This window comes from Punica granatum, chromosome 1 (genome assembly GCF_007655135.1).
Source record: "Punica granatum isolate Tunisia-2019 chromosome 1, ASM765513v2, whole genome shotgun sequence".
NCBI classification, from domain to species: domain Eukaryota; kingdom Viridiplantae; phylum Streptophyta; class Magnoliopsida; order Myrtales; family Lythraceae; genus Punica; species Punica granatum.
Window position 1 is genome coordinate 46,090,871 of NC_045127.1, and position 19,481 is coordinate 46,110,351.

At 36.3% G+C, this 19,481-nt stretch overlaps 1 protein-coding gene across 1 annotated transcript; it reads right to left on the minus strand.

Annotated features, from left to right (window-relative positions):
- Positions 1 to 4,376: 4,376 nt before the first annotated feature.
- Positions 4,377 to 9,071, minus strand: LOC116198317 (disease resistance protein RPS6-like). Its single transcript, XM_031528595.1, has 7 exons — positions 8,303 to 9,071; positions 7,291 to 7,342; positions 7,032 to 7,107; positions 5,695 to 5,772; positions 5,485 to 5,594; positions 4,802 to 4,885; positions 4,377 to 4,698 (listed from the first exon to the last, which is right to left on the minus strand). Exons 1-7 carry the CDS (start codon positions 8,764 to 8,766, stop codon positions 4,516 to 4,518), a joined length of 1,047 nt encoding a protein of 348 aa, XP_031384455.1. The 5' UTR covers positions 8,767 to 9,071; the 3' UTR covers positions 4,377 to 4,515.
- Positions 9,072 to 19,481: the final 10,410 nt, after the last annotated feature.

The following is a 19,481-nucleotide window of genomic DNA, read 5'->3' on the forward strand; positions in this document are numbered from 1 at the left end:
ACAACCAGCTTACTTCCATAATTTCAAAGCAAAATAGTAACCAAGAAAGCCAAAATCAAACACAAAATCTATAACCTTTTCAACTATAGCGTTCATGGCATTCCTCCTCCTAAGCTGACTAATCAACCTCTGATCAGGAGAGGAGTTTGACAAGCCAATTTCATCTTCCCATTGAAAATAACCGCAACTCAGACTTTTGTTCTTCCACTGTGGGCACCTATAAAAAGCCCTTCCGGGGTTGCATTTCGTGTTGGATGTCATCCTCATAGCTCTTCTCCCACAGTGACAGTAGATGTCTTCATCCCTCTTACTGTTCTAACTGCACTTTCTTCGCCCGCAATCACAGAACCCATCTTCGTCATTGGACATGCTCCAACTACTCGTTCTCATGCTCTAGGGGTACATGGTTGTGGGCTCCAATTTGGCAAGCGGCGATGATTATCACAGCTCCACTGTGACTGAGGGTTGCAACTCATGGTGCTCGAAATTGGGACCACAATCGGCTGGAGGATTTTGGGAATCTAGTGGAAATTTGGTGATTAGGGTTTACGATTCGATTGGAGGATTTTGGGAATTTGGGGATTAGGGTTTACGATTCAATTGGACGATTTTGGGAATTTGGGGATTAGGGTTCACGGCTCGATTCGATTGAATGATTTTGGGATTCAATTGGAGGATTTACGAAATTTGGTGATTAGGGTTTTTGATTGGATTGGAGGAATTTGGCTATTTGGGGATTAGGGTTTCAAATGGATTTGGGAATTTGGGATTCGACTCGAGGATGGTTTCGATCGGCAGGAAGAACACTGACTAACACAGAGAAGCCGACGTCGTTTTCGTTCTTCAATCTGCAGGTTGCCAAGCCTACGTCGATTCAATGTTGCCCAGGGAAGCTGGCAAACGCCGTCATTTTTGCATGGCCGGATGGACTGCACGACGTCGTTTTGCGTTCTTAGGTCTGCAGGCCAAGGTTGCACGATATTGTTTTCGTTTTTGGGTGTTCGACTAGCAAAAAGACGTCGTTTCAGTAAGGACGTGGCACAAATTTGACGCCGTTTCTGCCAACTCGCTTTCCACGTCAGATTTCCGTTTCAATAACTTGACGTGAGGACCTAACTGTTAGACAAAATTGAAATTGGAGGATCAAATTCCTGATTTTGAAAATTCAGGTACTCGAGTGGTGGATATTGAATAATTCGATGACTAAAGTGTTAGTGTCTCAAATGAGAAAGATAGAACTGAATACCTCAGCTTTCATAATTTCATTAAGTCTATAAATACAAAAAACTATTCTCATAAGAAGATCAATTAAAAATCATATATTTAAGAATCATTTTCGCTTAATATATGGAATTTTCTAAAAAAAATCAGCCCTCTATTAGTAAAGCATTAAATCTATTATTACGGAGAATTTTTCATATCAAAATTAAATCAATATGTTATAAATAAAATTAAAAAATTGTGCAATATAAAATCAATTCTCATCAGTAAAACTTTAATTTTGTTTTATAAAAAACTTTTCTTATGAGAAAAAAATATGCTATCAATAAAATTAATAATAATTATAAGAAGTGAATTTCATCTAATAACTAAAAATATAAAAAAAAATAAGGTCATAATTATAGTGACCATCTTTATTAATTAGACTAATTCTGCTAGTTTTAATGATTAATTTATATGGATATAAACATAATTTAATAAGCTTAGTTGCATAAATTTTCTCTTGCTTATATATTTTGATTGGTCTTATAGAAAAATAGTTTGCGACCAATTAATCGTAAAATAACATCATACAATAAGTTTCGATAATGTTTTCGTCTCAAGTTCCTTTTTCAAAATTACAATCCTAATATGATAAATACAAAAAAAAAACCGTGGAATGCATGAGACTTAAGACTAGTATATATATATATACACATGCATATTCAGGAATGACAACCTAGCTATAAAGATTGGTATCAATGTGGTTGGACATATATTAATTTCTAACTTTATATTTTGTTTCCTTTTCTAATTGCCATCAGCAGTGAATTTGCCGTTGACACGTACGGAAAAAGAAAAGCTAGCTGAGTCATCGGAAAACTAAGCTTGCTTTTGACTTTCGAGTTGAATAATAATCTAACTCAACTTAATTTTGTGCAATAATTATAAAAGTTGGCAAATATATTAATGTGTCAAAATATATAAGGTGTATATATATGGATACGAATGTAGATAGAAAATTTATTATTAAAAAATTAATATATATATATATATATATGCAAAATGTAGATGGAGAATTTATTATTAAAAAACGATTACAAAAATTATTAAAAAAATATATGAGAGAATTTATTATTAAATTAGAGAAAAAGATAAAAAAATGCGATTCTGTTGTTAAATTGAGTAAAGTTGAGTTGAGTTTAAATTTTGATTCAAAAACTAGACGAAGCATAAATGATGAAACTTAATTATTATGTAAGAATTTCAAATAATCATTAAAAATATTATGAAAAATAAAATAAAATAATTCAATTTGCAAATAAATCTTCATATTTAAAAAAATTAATTTTCTCTATAAATTAGATAATCCTAGAGCTTGAGGGGAAAAAAAAGATATGGTAAATTACATCCCCCTCCCTTGATGCATTGCTAAATGATAGCCCACTCGGTTTTTAACAAGAAAATGACACTCCAACCATTATTGGCAAAAAATTGACACTCCACCCCATTTGCTATAATATGACTTAATATAAAAAAGTTCTTTTTGTCCTCATTCTTGCTTTTCAAATTCATCCTAATTCATTCTTTTGTTCAAAATTGTTTGCAATATGTCACTATTAGTGTATTTTTATTGTCCTGTTTGACTATCCATTAAATCTATTGAAGTGGAAATTATTTGCAAATGAAAAATAATTATAAAATTAAGAAAAGAAAAAACAAGTTCAAGTACTCCTATATCCAAAAGTACGACCTTCGTTTCTTGAGTATAAAAGGTCTCTCGCAACCACACTACCCGATGTTATTATTGTCAAAGTATTGCATGCAACTTCCACGAGATGATGGGGGTTATTTGAAACCAAAAGTAATCCATTAGCTAATATGAAACTTTTTTCCTAAATAATAAAATAAGTTTTAAAATATAATAAATAAATAAAAGAATGACCAAGGGGCAGATGATGCGGGCCACCACCTAGGCAAAGTAAGGGGATATCACGAACTAGCAATGATCACTTGGAATGGGAGTGCAAAAGGGTACAAGCACTCGCTGGTTGAATAGCCTCCTATCTAGATCACAGAGGTCTCAATAAATAGTTTTACTATCGACCTTGGACAAATTCTTTACAAATTTTTTTCTATTGCATTGTTATAGGCATCTCTCAATATCAAAATATCAAAAATAGCAATTTAAGATATCGTAGAAAGCATCAATTACTGTTGGGAGTTATTATTTTTAGTTTTCCAAAAGTACATTATTTTTAACAATATTGCACATTAATAGATCAATTTAAAATTTAACAATAAATTAAAGTGAAAAACCATATAATATCAAGATAAGATCAAACAAGAATTAGGATGACACGTAATAGTATTTAAAAGTTGAGACCAAAAAAGAATATTTTTATTAAGTCAACATGGTCAATGGGGTGGAGTCCCAATTTTTATCAAGAATGAGGTTAAGTGTTGATTCAAGCGGTTCAACTCTTATTCCGCTTAAGTGAGGTATCGGGTTTGAATCCTTATGAATGCATCAAATTTACGTTGGAAGAGCTTTATCCCTTAGTGGGCCGACCCGGCTAGACTGAATTAGTCGAGCTCAATTGGGTTTCCAGATGCCATGATTCACCCCGAAATTTTTTTTTTTTGCTAACCCGGGGTGTCCAGGTTTCGCCCGACTAATCCCCGAGACTTTATGAAATCCCGGTAACGCACGGAGCGGGTAATCACACCAAAGGCACTCTGGTGGTTCCAAGGGGTTTCGAACCCGGGATCGGGTGGATACTGGAACTCCTCCTTAACCGTTAGGCCAAACCCCTTGGATTTTTCGAAAAAAAATGTTGAGTGTTATTGCATTTTACCTAAAAAGATAATAATAGAGATTAGTAGAGTGTGTGTATGTGAACACCCATGTAAATGCATACATGTGGATGTTCTTTTTTTTTTTTTTTGGTTGAACGAGGGGGCCGAAGCCCAAGTGTGATATGTGGATGTTCTTTTAAGAGAATACATTCTACTTCTTTTATCCTTCAAAATTTTTCCAATTGCCTCCATCTATTTAATAAACACACACAACGCAACGTACTAGCATCAAATCACCCAAATTTCCAACAAAAAAAACTTCTCAAAAACATCAATGGTTATTGAGGTTGAGAGAGGAAAAAGAATTTGAGAGGAAGAACAGAGAAACAGTTCAGAATCAAGCCATCATCAACCTTGTCTGAGTAATAGATATACGGACTACAAAGCTGTTTTACGAACGAACTTATGATAATTACATAAAGAGCCCAGGACAGATAAATATATCAAAATACAAGACTAATAATGGAAACATAGCGTGAAGATTCTTAAGAAAGCTATCTGGACACAATTCTGAGTGGCGTCAACCGAAAGGTATCCAGCGGTAAATCCGACGAGGAACGCTAAGAGTGCGACTTCGTAGGAGAAGGTTAATGTCTGAAGCCCAGTCTTTTGCAGCCTTCTTCTCTTCAACATGTCCTCCTGTATTATAATGTAAAAGGGAGATTTTTTGAGTTTTAATTAGTTTCTTTAACAATATCGATACAGTCATCGGTGAAGAGAACAGTGAGGAAGATTGAGTTACCAGTTCCTGTTGCAACCGCAGACCGTGTCGAACAGCTTCCCCCTTTTCTTCTAATAATCTTTCAATAAGTGCTGGTGGCTGAATCTACAATTTTCAGAAAGGTACAATCCTCGTGAGATCTTTTGCAGCTTCACGGAATCGGAGAAAAAAAATGTCCACAAAGAAAATCACTGCAGGTCAGTTTGGTGCTGATCCTTCGTACGGTTTCGAGTTGTTTTCATAGATCACCGACCACATTTCGAAAGTTCTGGTCCCTTCATCTTGGCCCCTTTATAATTCACCTTATAGGTAAACTCCATATCGAGTTGTGTCTTGCAGAGAAGCAACATAAACAGAGCAGAAGTTGCAAAATCGAAGGTGTCTCACTGACTTCAGTCAGTAGTCAGTGCCAGCGGAAAATGATGTTAGCAAGAATCATCTTAAAATACGTTGTTGCAATCTCAACATGTCACCCGACTCATCCAGCTCTTTCTTAACATATAATATGCATCGACAAACTTGTATTGCTAATGGATATTGGTAATTGCATCAAAAGATATTAACTTATTGCAGGATGCCCCCAAATGCAGAATGAATCGAGATAAAATATATATCTTCAGTTCTATTTCTATAAGTGAGATATCTAGCTAGTCCCAGCCAATCAAGCAAAAAGTTTACAGAGGAAAAAATACCGAGGTTCTTACTGTGTCGGGATCACCAATGTCTGAACGCAAAGGAGCTACCGTATGTCGAAGGAGAAATTTGCCTTTGCATTGTGTATCGGGAAGATTTTCAAGTTGAGCTTGAGGAGTGGCTTCAATAGATAAAACCAAACGTTTTCCATACTGTCAATCAGTAGATAAGAAACTCTTTTTCGAGCCAAAGATGAAAATCTCATGATAAGCTGAACATACCTCTATGGAAATATGCACCGACCCAAGGCTGAATGGTATTAGGATCGCGAGAACTTTGATTTTCCACGTGATCAGCAGCTGTTATAAGGTCAAATTGAGCGTCCATAAGTGTCCCAAAGCTTATACATTCGATTTGAGTGAACAAAATACGACTTCACACTATATAAATCTGAAAGGATTGAACCCAGGACCCTTTTTGTTCAATTCAAGGTCGAGTGCAATACTGCAATTATTAAACCGCATTTTTCATATCACATATGTAATTCGCGGGCTGTGTCAAAATAGTGCTAGGTATGTGATTATTGCCTGAACAAATTAGACAATCTTTCAGCTAGTAATTAACAAAATAGATCACTTATAAACCATCCCATTTATCAGAAAAGACTCCATATTAAAAAAAAAATTAGGAGGAATATAGCGGAGGTCGTATATCTTTGGACTTTTTTTAATTTCAATTCTATAAGTTTTATTTTGGGATTTTCCGTCCTATAACACACTTTTGATTACCTTAATCGGCAACCAGTTTCTTGTAATTGGCCATTTAATTGCGCACTTGGCAAATTTTTAATGGCAGAAAATTAAAAATATTAGAAATTTTTAACCCATTGGAGGCTCCCGGATCCGGTCCCCCCATCTCTCTCTTCAAAAAGAGAGGGGTGACCAGATTTGCAGGCTCCTCGTCCGGTCAACCCTCACTCTTGGCGATGTCGTTGGGGATGGGAGAACACCAGATTGTGGGCCCGACAAGGGGCAGGGGGTATTTTTTTATTATTATGTATTAATATTTTATTTTTAATATTCTGTCATTTGTTTTGAGTTTGCATGTTAGATGAGTGACTTTGGTTCATATACATATTTTTTGCTCAATGAAGATTACACCTCCCAAAAAAAAAATGCCCTTAAGAAATGAATAGCCAATTAGGACAAAATTGAGAGGGTGAAGATGACATTACCGGTTCCATAACAGTCGGTTACGGATAGTTACAAAGTTTTTGATGTAACAAACGTTATAAAACTAGAAAATTTAAAGTGAAATTTATAGTATTGTAATTTAAAAAGTTTAAACTTATAGGACTTTTTATTGTATTATATTTTTCTTATCATAATTTTGAAATTATCAAATATATAGGATTAACCCAAATTGCCCAATCGCGGTTTAACCATCTGTGATGCATGGACCAAGAATCTATAATATCTGTTCTTTACAAACTAGATAAGTCTAAAGAGAAAGGGAACGAGAAACTTATGATATGAAGTGTACGTACGTGAAGTTTCACCAGTAATGGAACTTCAAGTTTTCAGGTGAGTTTATAGAAAGAAGAGAGAGGCCGTATCACAGATTAACGGGAGCTCATCATCAGGGTGGACAGATATCAATGGCTGACTGGGGTTGGACATGGAGAGGCACTGCACCTAAAAAGTCATGGAGGAGTACGTTTTAATATATAATCCATATTTTACTTTTAATATATATATATATATATATATATACTAGATATCAATCATGGTGCGTGCATGGAAGTGTTATGATTGTCGATAATCTATATATATATATATGTATATATTATATTGATCACATATATAATTCGTCTTTACCTTCAACTTTGTCTGAACGTCTCCAACAAACGATTTGCTAAACTCTACATACCTGCAATTAATGTGTGTACAACGATGCTAATTAAAAGGAAAGATAACAACTCCAAAACTCCTTTAAATTTCTGTTTGGATGGAGGAAAATAAAACATTAGTTAACCCGTTTAGATTGATGGAATTCCAAAGTCGATCCAGCTCAAATTCCGTCCAGATTGGAAAAGCCCGCGTTTGGTTATTAATTAAGAGTCAGAATTCGAATTCCAACTCCGGCCTAATTCTATACGGATCTGGATTAGCTACTCCGTAAATGTCATTATTGTGATTCTGAACGCACCAACAATAGGTCCAAAATGTGGAACACCAAATGTACCCTCGTCACAAACCCTAGTCACTGTTGCCATCAGTCGGGCCCCTACCACTGATCACTGCTCCTCCGTCTCCACCTCCAACTGTCCGACCAACCTCTCCCGACCAGTCTAGCCTCTCCATGACCAAATTTCACCGGCATGGTGAGATTAGAAGCCAGGAGGGTTGCTCACAAAAACTAGCATGCAAGCCTCAACACAAGGAGGCTCATATCGAGGTCCCTGGCGGCTCACCCTAGGCTTGCCAGCATAGGGTTGCCATTGGACGAGGGCGTGCTAAGCCAGATAGCTACCAGGTTTGTCGAGGGCCAACGACCTCGCCCGAAGCCTATGAAAATCGCAGAAGCCTCCATGAGGTCATCATCAGCACTTAATGAACCCCATCGTGGGCTGAGCACCCTAGCTTTTCCAACGGTCTCCTCATGCCAGTGAACGTTGGCGAACCTCCGAGGACCTCAAGGAACCTCCTCTAGCTTTTTTTTTTTTTTTTTAATTTACAAAAGAGGCCATGCATGGATCTAACACTAATATTTTAAATTTTTAGTGAAAAAAGGTATCAAGTTCTTAAAAATTTTTCATCCAATTTCTTGCCTATAACGGCACCTAATTAAGAGAATGAACTTTTCAAGGGAGTGAATTACTTTACTTACCCTGTATTCTTCACTTCCCGTCCTTTGATCATGGCGACCGCTTTGAGAGAATCCTCCCACTTCTTCACTCGTTCTTTTCCATGCTTCTTCTCATGCTTCTTTAGATCCTTCTTGAATAATCCCGTGCTTAGCTTAACATCATCTGGCCCGGCCGTGTAAAAAATTGGGATTATCAGCTTCCTGAGCTCGACCATTCTTTCAACTTCGCGGAGGCACCACGTGCTAGCAGCAAAGGTCTTGGATAAGATCAGTACGCATATCCTGGAGGTCTCAATAGCCACTAGGACCTCACCGATCTCATCGCCCATTTCAAGCTCATCGTCGTCTCTGAAAACACGGATACCAACCGCTCTCATTTCGCTATAGAGGACATCGGCCAGACCCTGTCGAGAATCCGGTCCTCTAAAGCTCAGGAACACTTCAAACTGATCTTTCACCGTTCTCGGACTATAAGGGAGACCCATGAACTAGCTAGTAGGGATGAGGAAAAGGGAAAAATAGAACGAGACGTGATCAAGAACCACTTGATTTTAAGTTCAGGGGTGAGTACCACTACGCTGAACCTCAATCCTTCGAATCATCCTTCCTCGGAAAGCCAAAGCATGCCCAGGCAGGGAACTGAGAATTTGAGAACAACCCAAATGAAAGATCGACACATTGGAAACAGGGTCTTATTAACACCTTTCTGTGAATTCATCATGCTCAGGCAAGGAAATTAACGGCTAGGGATGGCAATAGTAGAGCTACATAGGACAGAAATCCCATCCAAGGTGATGATGTCTCAAGAACATTGAGATAACATTCTCAAGAACAAGTCTTAAACCCCCTATATATATCCTAAATTGTTTTCCGAAGAGTCTACCGATTTATATTAAAGAAACAATTGTTGACTACCAAGCCAACAAGCAATGTTTTTAAATATATAATGATTATTCATTTCTCACCCCCACCAAAAATATAAATAAAATGGTTATTATATCGTAGACTTAGTAAAACTGTGTACTTTTCTTTTTCTAGGAATCGGAGTGGAAGCCCGAAATAAATAATATGTTTACTTTTAAAAAAGTCTTTTTCATTTTTTTCTAAATTATTTCTCAAAAAAAATTAAGAAATTATGTTTACAAACTCAAAATTGCGAATCATCAAACTTATATCGATATCTAACAACAATTTGAAAACTTTCTAATTAAAGGTGGAGAATTGACATTATTAAAAAAAAAAAAGAAGTAACTAATAAGATGACCTTCCAAATACCGAGAAAAAAATTGAAAAATTATTAAAAGTATTTCTCTAAATTATTTTGAATTTGGAGAATTAGAAAATTTGTTTTTCCTAAAATTATTTTAGATAGGTAAACACATATTTTAAAATTTTCTCTTTTTTAATGAACTTTTTCTAAAAAATTAGAAAACTTTCTCAAAATAAATAGGGCCAAAACTTTTATCTTATGATTATGTTTTAAGGAATATATGTTTTTACTAGAATTCTTTTGTATAAGTTCCAATATAAGGTTATCGATCAACTTATCATTCTTCTTTTTCCCTCCCCGATGTAAGGATCAGAGTATTCTAGACTAAAGCATGGCGTAACCCCTCCTCGCGTTAATCCAAACATGTCATTTATGGCGGATCTAATCAAAGCATTCATAACTACTCTTAACGTCATTTGAAGCCAAGACCTCAACTATGATTAACCTTTTGGTTACCTTGGATTGCCCAATTACAGTTCTGGTCAATCTTCATCGATTAGGAGAATTTTCTAGGAAACTATTGGGGGGCTAAACTTGAAACGAGAAGGGTATATTTATTATAAGATACAAATACAACTCCCACAAGAAAGTGAATTAGATAGTGATATCATCAGCCCTGACCGTCACACTTACATATATGTATATATATTTTTATGAATAGAACATATACACACTAGTACGTAGGATTCATGTACATTCCCGCCGTTATGGCTGAAATTTATTATTTTATGAACTAGACTACTTTTCTTTTTTTTCTTTTTGTGGATATCACTTTAAAAACTACTTTATATCTTATCTTTAAGGTCATGTTTAGTCAATCGAATATAATACCGGATTAAAATTTTCAAATCCTTAACCGGAGTTTGGTGATGACTAGGATAGGAAATCGGGGAGGTTTGGACAGGATTATTCTTTAAGACTTAAATCCATCTCAGAGGGTGGATTGGGCCTAGATTAGGATTTTATTTAGACCAAAAAGAAGAAAATACCCCTGATGGATTGAATTTTCCAAATTTGCCTACTGGGACTTGACACCAGCCATCAGCCCTCCAATCAAGCTTGCCAAGGGTATCCGGTGTCGCCAGCGAGCTTGACTGGAGGGCTGATGACCGGCGTCGAGTCCACACTGGTTGAGAATCTCCCAGCTCTTTGGAGAGAGCCACTCACTTCTTTTCTCTCCGTCCCAGATATAGACAATGTAGTATAAATGTTGTTAAAAACCTAGAGAGAATGATTCCGTTCACATGGCCTATCTCCATTGTTACTCAAGGCAGCTAATAATCGGCATGGTTGCCAAACATGCCAAAGGTCATGTCTGGTCATTCATGTACAAATTGATCCCAACATTTATAAATTTAGGATTCGTGCTATACAATGTTATACATTAATTAGAAAGTCATTCGGCTGAAGTGAAGTCAATATATGATTTGTAAACAAACTGAATTATTAATTCTAAATGAATTTGAATTAGTTAATGATCATCATATAGGAATACCTACTGTTCGAAGGAACCCGGTAGATCTGATCTGAGCTCCCTCTAGAAAGATCCAAATTTGAGTTATCGCGATTCGGCAAAAAGTTTGAGTTATCGTAAATGCATAGAGGAGAATACGTACTTCTAATTCAGCTCACTTGCATGATATGTGTGATCGGATGTTCACATGCGGCCAATTTCCTATGTTTTGCCTTAATTAGACTTGGGTACAGAGATCTAAACTACGATCTCTATTTTATGAGGTTGAACCTCACAGGACAAGAATGAACACAAATAGCCGGGCCAGCCCTTTGGTAAGGCCGGTAAAGCCACTGCCTTATGCTCCCATATGTTTTAGCTCCAATTCAGGAGTATTATAATCAATATATATATATGTAATCACAGTTCTTATCCATAATTAATTAAGACCCTAACTTAATTCCATATAAACTTACATGCCAAAAATAATTTCTAATAAATCTAATTTTCCATTATCTGTATTAATTAGCCAATGATAACATAATTAACTTCGCATAATCCTAGCTTTTTTCTCTGTCATCATGGATTTATTGCTCACTTCTCCTGAGATTCCTAATTGTTTTTTTCTGGTTAACTGTCAACAAGATTCAATTGTGAATCAATTTTCTCTACTCTTTACTCTGCTGAATTTGTCCTCTTCTTTTTTTTTTCTTTTTCAGTTATAATGGATGTTTATCAGTCTAATACAATGAAACAAAAATTTTAAATATCTAACAGAGGGGTATGAATAGTCCCACATAAATATCGAACATGAAACTTTTGAATCATCAGCAAGGGCATGTCTCCCGCACTATACCATCTTTGATTCTATTTTTTGTTTTATTATAGTCATTCCTTTTTTTTTTATTGAACTTTCCTCTTTTCTTTCTCTGAAATTTCCTTTTTTCTTTTATGTGGTTTTTCTTATCATTTTCCCTCTTTCTTTTGTTTTGGTAAAAGAGAGGTCCAAGGCATAGTTCAATAATAAGAAATAAAACGAAATAAAAGCATATAAGTCTAATTGGTGATTATTGAACTCATGAATTTCTGGTTCTAAGTCCACACGTTATGCCACTACATTAAGACGACGCCTTCCTGATTTTTCATTTTTTACTTTTTGATTGATGCAAGCAGTAGGGAAAGAAAAATGCTATTTTGTTTAGAATGATTAACATAATAAAATCATAATGAAAAAATATAAGAATATATTGATATAAAAAATTTAATAATGAACTTTACATCTCAAAAGTTTTAAAAAGAAAATAAAGTTGCAAATTAATCATATTAAATAAAATCAAAGTCCTCCCATCATATTTTTCCATTAGGTCATCAGCTTTCTTTGGCCGCCACTGCCAAATGAATCCTTCTATATGTTTTCTATGTATGGCTCTACGATAGCAGTCTTTATCCTTGAGCTACAATTGTTTAAGTAAATTCCAACTCACTTCCACCTCACGAGGAAGTCGAACTCGTCGATACAATTGTATTGTATTGTTGACTGTGGGACGTGTTTAATGCTAATATACATTTGACTTTTTTGTTCCCACAATATGGAGCTTCCAAATGTCACATCACGGAAGGAAGTATATATGTATATATGTATATATGTGTATATATATATATATATTCAACAAAAAAGAGAAAAATAAGCATATATGTATAGGTATATATATATATATATACTTGCTTTCATGGCCACCTAATTTTTGAATATTTTTGAAAAATTCATTTATTATTTATTTTATGAATCTAAGCTAAAAAATGGAGTTGTTCAATGAAAAAAAAATTCTTTTTGTGGATCATATTCTAAATTATATTTTATAATTAGTGCCCAATTCCAAAAATGAAAAGGTCGTTCACTTCAAATCTCCAATTACGAAATCCCTTGATGTGAACCCACCCCCCCCCCCCCCCCCCCCCCCCCCCCCCCCCCCCCCAACTGGCCGAAAAACAAAAGGATTTCTCCCATTCACTCAAAAAAAAAAAAGATTTCTCCCAAAAAGATTTTAACTTCGACTCTTAAAGGGTTGAGCGGCTATTTTAATTAATCTTTTGAAAAACATATATTTTATAAATATAATAGAATGGTAACTTGGAATATTAATTTATATTTTATTATATATTGCATCCACGAATGTATTTATTAGTAATTTTGCATTTTATGATTTTATTCATATTTTCTAAGTCACAATTTCAAATTTTATAATAATTATAGATGACATGAAACATATAATAGTAATAGAGTAAATTCCACGTGCATCCTCTATGGTTGCATAATATGCTAGTGACACCCTGTACATTTAAAACTGGACAGTCACTACCCTTCCTTTTGCATATGTGGCAGCTAACTCACCACCAAATAGGTTTTTAAGTTGACATGTCGTTAGTAATATTATAATTTAGAAATAAAGATAATTGTACAAAAATTAAAAATAGAGAATACAAAAAAATTAATCAGTGAAGGGGAAGGGATGGCTGTCATCCCAGCCAACAGCGTGCCACGTGGCCTTCAGACAAAGTTCATCGGGGTTCTAACGATATCGTTTGAGGGGACTTAGTGGCAGGAGGGGATCCCATCCAATCACCGCTCCCCTATATGAGGTCGCCGAAGGCCAAAGAGGTCTCCAACAACCACTTTGTCTTCGAAGAAAGAGAAGGGGGTGAGACCTGGCTATGGGACCCCCTTTGGCTCCCCTTAGACTGGGCCATCGGAGATCCCTCAAAGCTTTGACGACCTTTGCTTGGGGCGGGTAGTGGACTACTAGCGAAGTCATCCCTCCCCCTTTCACTTGATTCTAGGTTTTTATAAAATTTTCTTTTTTAAAAAAAATAATGTACAATTATCTTTATTTTTAAAAGAAAATAATATTATTATTAATGACACGTCAGCTTAAGAGTCCATGTTATGAGACAGTTGTCACATATGTAAAGAAAGGGTAGTACGTGTTCAATTTTAGAATTAGGGGATATTGAGTTCATATTAGGAAATCTTAGGTGTGCGCATGAAATTTACCCATAATAAAAAAATAATAATTTTTTTCGGTAACGTAATAAATAATAATTTTAAATACTTACTATATATCTAATAATCTATATTACTATTTAAAAGGAGTTTTAGTGTCTAATGTTAGTTATTTTTATTGAGATTTTATAAAATTACCCTCTATTGGAAGAGGAGAAATGGATATATTAAATGTAGGGATAAAACTGTAAAATCATTACTCTTTATCACTCCTTCATAAATTTCTCTCTTCTCTCCTTGTATCAACCCCCCGTGTCCCACTTCCTTTAAACTCTCTTCTATCCATCTTCCACCCCTCGGCCACCTTTCCTTTGAGTTTCTTTTTTTCTTTAAGTTTTATTTTTATTTTCACTTTTACCGTTTATACTTATGGATAGTTTTATAACATAAAATATAGATTTTATTCATTTTATAATATCTTTATTTTGATTCGACTAAAATCTTATATTACGCCAAGTGAAGCGTGGGTGCACACTATAGTCTTTATAGGTGATAAAGACCTATTCATTGGTGGAATGTAGAACGAAATCTTGTAACCCGTTAATTTAATTAGCCTTAATAAGTCACAAAATTGAACGATAATTCAAATAGTAATTCGGACAAATAAAATGCTATAAAATTAAATGAATTTCACTAGTGTAAGAACTTGGAAATTCAAACCGAAACAAGGCGAAACCGAAAGATACGAGAAAACCGAGTTCTGTATTAGACACAAACCCCTTGAAACAGAATTGTCCCCTCCTGAATGCTTGAGGTCACGTGGACAATCGTTTCCCAGGATAAAACGGCAACAAGCGAAGCAACAGTACAAACAGAAACGCTTCAGCGAACTCGAAGAGAAGCGTGAACACTTTTGAGAACGGCTACAGGAAGCAAATGGCATGAGACTCTTGTTCTTTTCCTTTTTGCCGTGTGCTCCTTTTATAGACTACGGGTTCCATCCGTTATATGACTCTTCCTATTCTCCTTTTATGGGGAATAACTCACATATATTCAATATATGTGTTAATGGTATTTGATTATTCATGAATGCAATTCATTCATTTCTTATAACCACCAAGAAAATCAAGAGTCATTAGCTCGTGAGCAATTTTCTCATTCACCCATTAGCCATAATTTCCAACAATCCCCCACATGAATGGAAATTGTTTTGTTTCGACTCGTAGATAGTGTTCACCAGTTGAACCTGTATAGGATATTGTAGGTGTCACCACCCTTGAATCTTCCCTTGTGAAAATGCATGTACTTTACTAGCAGTCCAATAGACACGATGTCCTTGAATTGTTCCGCTGTTTTGTGTAAAGATATTACACACCTCACACAAGATTCAACTGACTTCCTTCGGTTCTCATAGTTGTGTCCTTTTTTTTTGCCATGGAACACCGTTCTGGTTCTGTGAGAGTTTCTAAAGAATTAAGTCCATAAAAATTCTCCTCTAAAGCGGCCCCACTTCTCTCTCACATAGGTGATTTCACATATCATTAAAGCAATTTAGATTGCTAGCCTTATCCGTTTATCACTGTTTCATCAAGGAATGGTCCAGGGATTTTCTCCCCTACAGTGATTTGATTCGGTTCTATAACTTGGTTGTCCCATTGAACCTAGATCTTGGGATCTCCAGTCAGCTAGGTTGGGTGTCCGCTATAAAACCTTTCCTCTAATGGACTTTAGACCCACTCCCTTTGACAATTTCTCAAACTGCTCTTTACTTAACCCTTTGGTTAGCGGATCCGCTATATTATCCTTTGACCGCACGTAGTCAATAGAGATAATTCCAGTTGAGATCAGTTGTCTAATGGTGTTGTGTCTACGACGTATATGTCTAGACTTACCATTATACATATTACTTTGTGCCCTTCCAATTGCCGTTTGACTGTCACAGTGGATACAAATTGGTGGCACAGGTTTTTCCCATTGAGGAATGTCCTCTAGAAAATGGCGTAGCCATTCAGCTTCTTCTCCACATTTATCCAGAGCAATAAACTCAGATTCCATTGTGGACCTAGCGATAACAGTTTGTTTCGAGGACTTCCATGAAACTGCTGCACCTGCTAGTGTGAACACATATCCACTAGTGGATTTTGAATCCGTTATATCAGATATCCAATTCGCATCACTGTATCCCTCTAGGACAGCTGGATATCTAGTATAGTGCAGCCCGTAATCTCGAGTGTATCTAAGGTATTTGAGTATCCTGACAATTGCCTTCCAATGGTCTCCACTTGGATTACTCGTATATCTACTGAGTCTACTAACCGAGTATGCAATATCAGGCCTAGTACAACTCATCAGATACATTAGACTTCCAATGACCCGCGAGTATTCTAACTGAGAAATACTCTCTTTTCTATTCTTTGATAGATGAAGATTATTGTCTATTGGAGTCTTTGAAATTCCAGAATCATTTTTGGTAAATTTTTCCAAAATTTTATCTATGTAGTGTGACTGACTCAAAATTAGTTCATCTGATGTTCTCATGATTTTAATTCCTAAAATCACATCAGCGAGTCCCATATCTCTCATATCAAATCTTGAATTCAACATATTCTTCGTAGATTTGATCATTCTGTCATTACTACCAACAATGAGTATGTCATCCACGTAGAGACATAAAATGACGTAACCATTTTCTGTTTCTTTAATGTGTACACATTTATCACACTCATTGATCTTAAATCCTTTGGAAATCATTGCATTATCGAATTTTTCGTGCCATTGTTTTGGCGCTTGTTTTAACCCATACAATGATTTGACCAATTTACAGACTTTCCTTTCTTTTCCTGGAGCCACGAACCCCTCGGGTTGTTCCATATAGATTTCTTCATCTAAATCTCCATTTAGGAAAGTTGTTTTCACATCCATTTGATGAACTTCCAAATTACGCAATGCTGCAACTGCAAGTATCATCCTAATGGAATTTATTCTTGTCACAGGAGAATAAGTATCAAAATAGTCCAAGCCTTCCTTTTGCTTGTATCCCTTAATTACAAGCCTGGCCTTGTACTTATCAATGGATCCATCTGCTTTCATTTTCCTTTTAAAGATCCATTTGGATCCTAAGGGTTTACAACTAGTGGGGAGATCCACTAATTCCCAAGTGTGATTTTGCAGAATCGAATCAATTTCACTTTTGATTGCCTCCTTCCAGAGAGGTCCCTCAGAGGAATTCACTGCTTCAGCATAGCTTTGTGGTTCATTTTCTAACAAATATGTCAGAAAATCATTCCCAAATGATTTTTCAATTCTAGCTCTTTTGCTGCGTCTAGGTTCAATCTCTTCATCCGAACCCTGCCTTTCATGATCTACGTCATGAAGTCCATCATTCATAGTGCACGAGGTTCGTTTCGATGAACTCGATACCTCATTCAATTTACATGGAAATACATCTTCAAAGAACGATGCATTCCTTGATTCCATTATCGTGTTCTTGTGTATATCGGGAATCTTAGATTCATGCACAAGAAATCGATAAGCACTACTGTTATGTGCATAGCCAATAAAGATGCAGTCCACCGTCTTAGGACCGATCTTTACTTTCTTTGGTGCCGGAACGACTACTTTTGCCAAACACCCCCACACTCGCAAGTGATCGTAGGATGATCACCTACCTCTGAATAATTCATAAGGTGTCTTTTCCCTTTTCTTTCGAGGCACCTTATTTAATAGGTAATTGCTTGACAATATTGCTTCACCCCACACATTTTGAGGTAATCCTGAACTTAATATCATCGCATTCATCATGTCTTTCAATGTGCGATTTTTGCGTTCAGCAACACCATTTGATTGAGGTGAATAGGGTGCAGTCACTTCGTGTATAATTCCGTATTGTGCACAGAATTCCCCGAAAGGCGTTACGTATTCGCCTCCTCTGTCACTCCTCAATCTCTTGATTTTCTTGTTGAGTTGATTCTCAACTTCATTTTTATAGAGAACAAATTTCTCTATGGCCTCATCTTTGCTTTTCAACAAATATACATAACAGTATTTTGTACTATCATCGATAAAGGTAATAAAATAATTATTACCTCCTCTTGTTGTTGCGAACTTTAAATCGCATACATCACTATGAATTAGATCAAGTGGCTCGGTGTTCCTTTCAATCGTTTGAAAGGGTGACTTTGTCAATTTTGCCTCAACACAAATTGCACATTTGTGCTGTGAATCAATTTGGAATGTAGGTATGTGATTCAAGTTAATTAATCTACGCAAATTATTATAATTAACATGACCTAGTCTTCTATGCCACAAATCAGGAGACTCGATCAAATACGCAGAAGAACCAGAATTCTTATTGATTATGGTCATTACATTGAGCTTAAAAAGCCCGTCACACACATATCCCTTTCCTACGTACATTCCAGACTTGGACAAAATAACTTTGTCCGACTCAAAAACCATCCTGAACCCATGTTTGTTCAGCAATGACCCGGAGACCAAATTCTTCCGAATCTCAGGTACGTACAATACATTGTTCAGAGTCAACTCCTTTCCTGAAGTCATCTTTAAGACTACCTTTCCTTGACCTTCAACAGCAGAATGGGCAGAGTTTCCCAAATAGATCCTCTCCCCAGTGACTGGTTCGAGCATTGTGAATAGGTCTCTGTTTGAGCACACATGTCTGGTGGCACCGGTATCAAGCCATCATTCCTTTGGGTTGGACCCAATGAGGTTCACCTCTGAAACCACAGCAGATAGGTTGATATCTGCCACATCTCGAGCCATTTCATTAACCACGTTTGCTTCATGGTCCTTTTTCCTTTTTGGGAGCCTGCAGTCAGCAGATCTGTGACCTTTCTTATCACAGTTGAAGCATTTCCCCTGAAACTTGGGCTTGAAGACTCCTCCATTCGTACCCAGCTTCTTCTTGCCTTTTTTGTTCTTAGAGCTTTGCCCTTGCTCCATGACATTTACCTTAGCAGCAGGGAGGATGAGATCCTTTCCGGAGTTTTTATTGTCTTCTTCAATTCGAAGCTTGACAACAAGATCTTCCATTGTCATCTCCTTTCGCTTATGCTTCAGATAATTCTTGAAATCCTTCCAACCAGAAGGCAGCTTCTCAATGACAACAGCCACTTGGAAGGATTCACTTGGAGCCATTCCCTCAGCCTGAATCTCATGTAAGAGCACTTGCAATTCCTGCACTTGACTCATTACGGTCCTTGAATCCACCATTTTAAAATCGAGGAATCGTCCGACGAGAAATTTCTTCGCACCGGCATCCTCTGATTTATATTTACGGTCCAAGGATTCCCATAGTTCCTTTGCCGTCTTAAACCCCTGATAGACACTATACAGGGAATCATGAAGACTATTCATGATATAATTCCGGCAGAGATAGTCGGAGTGCTTCCAAGCGTCAACCGCACTGAGAGCCTGCACATCTGACTCCCCCACAGATAGGGTTGGAGCATTTTCA

Coding starts and splice junctions, on each gene's coding strand:
- LOC116198317 (XM_031528595.1), bottom strand. CDS start 8,766: ATGGGTCTCCCTTATAGTCCGAGAACGGTGAAAGATCAGTTTGAAGTG. Junction 4,886..5,484: donor ACATTGGTGATCCCGACACA/GTAAGAACCTCG, acceptor TGAAAATTGTAG/ATTCAGCCACCAGCACTTAT. Junction 4,699..4,801: donor TGCGGTTGCAACAGGAACTG/GTAACTCAATCT, acceptor ATTATAATACAG/GAGGACATGTTGAAGAGAAG.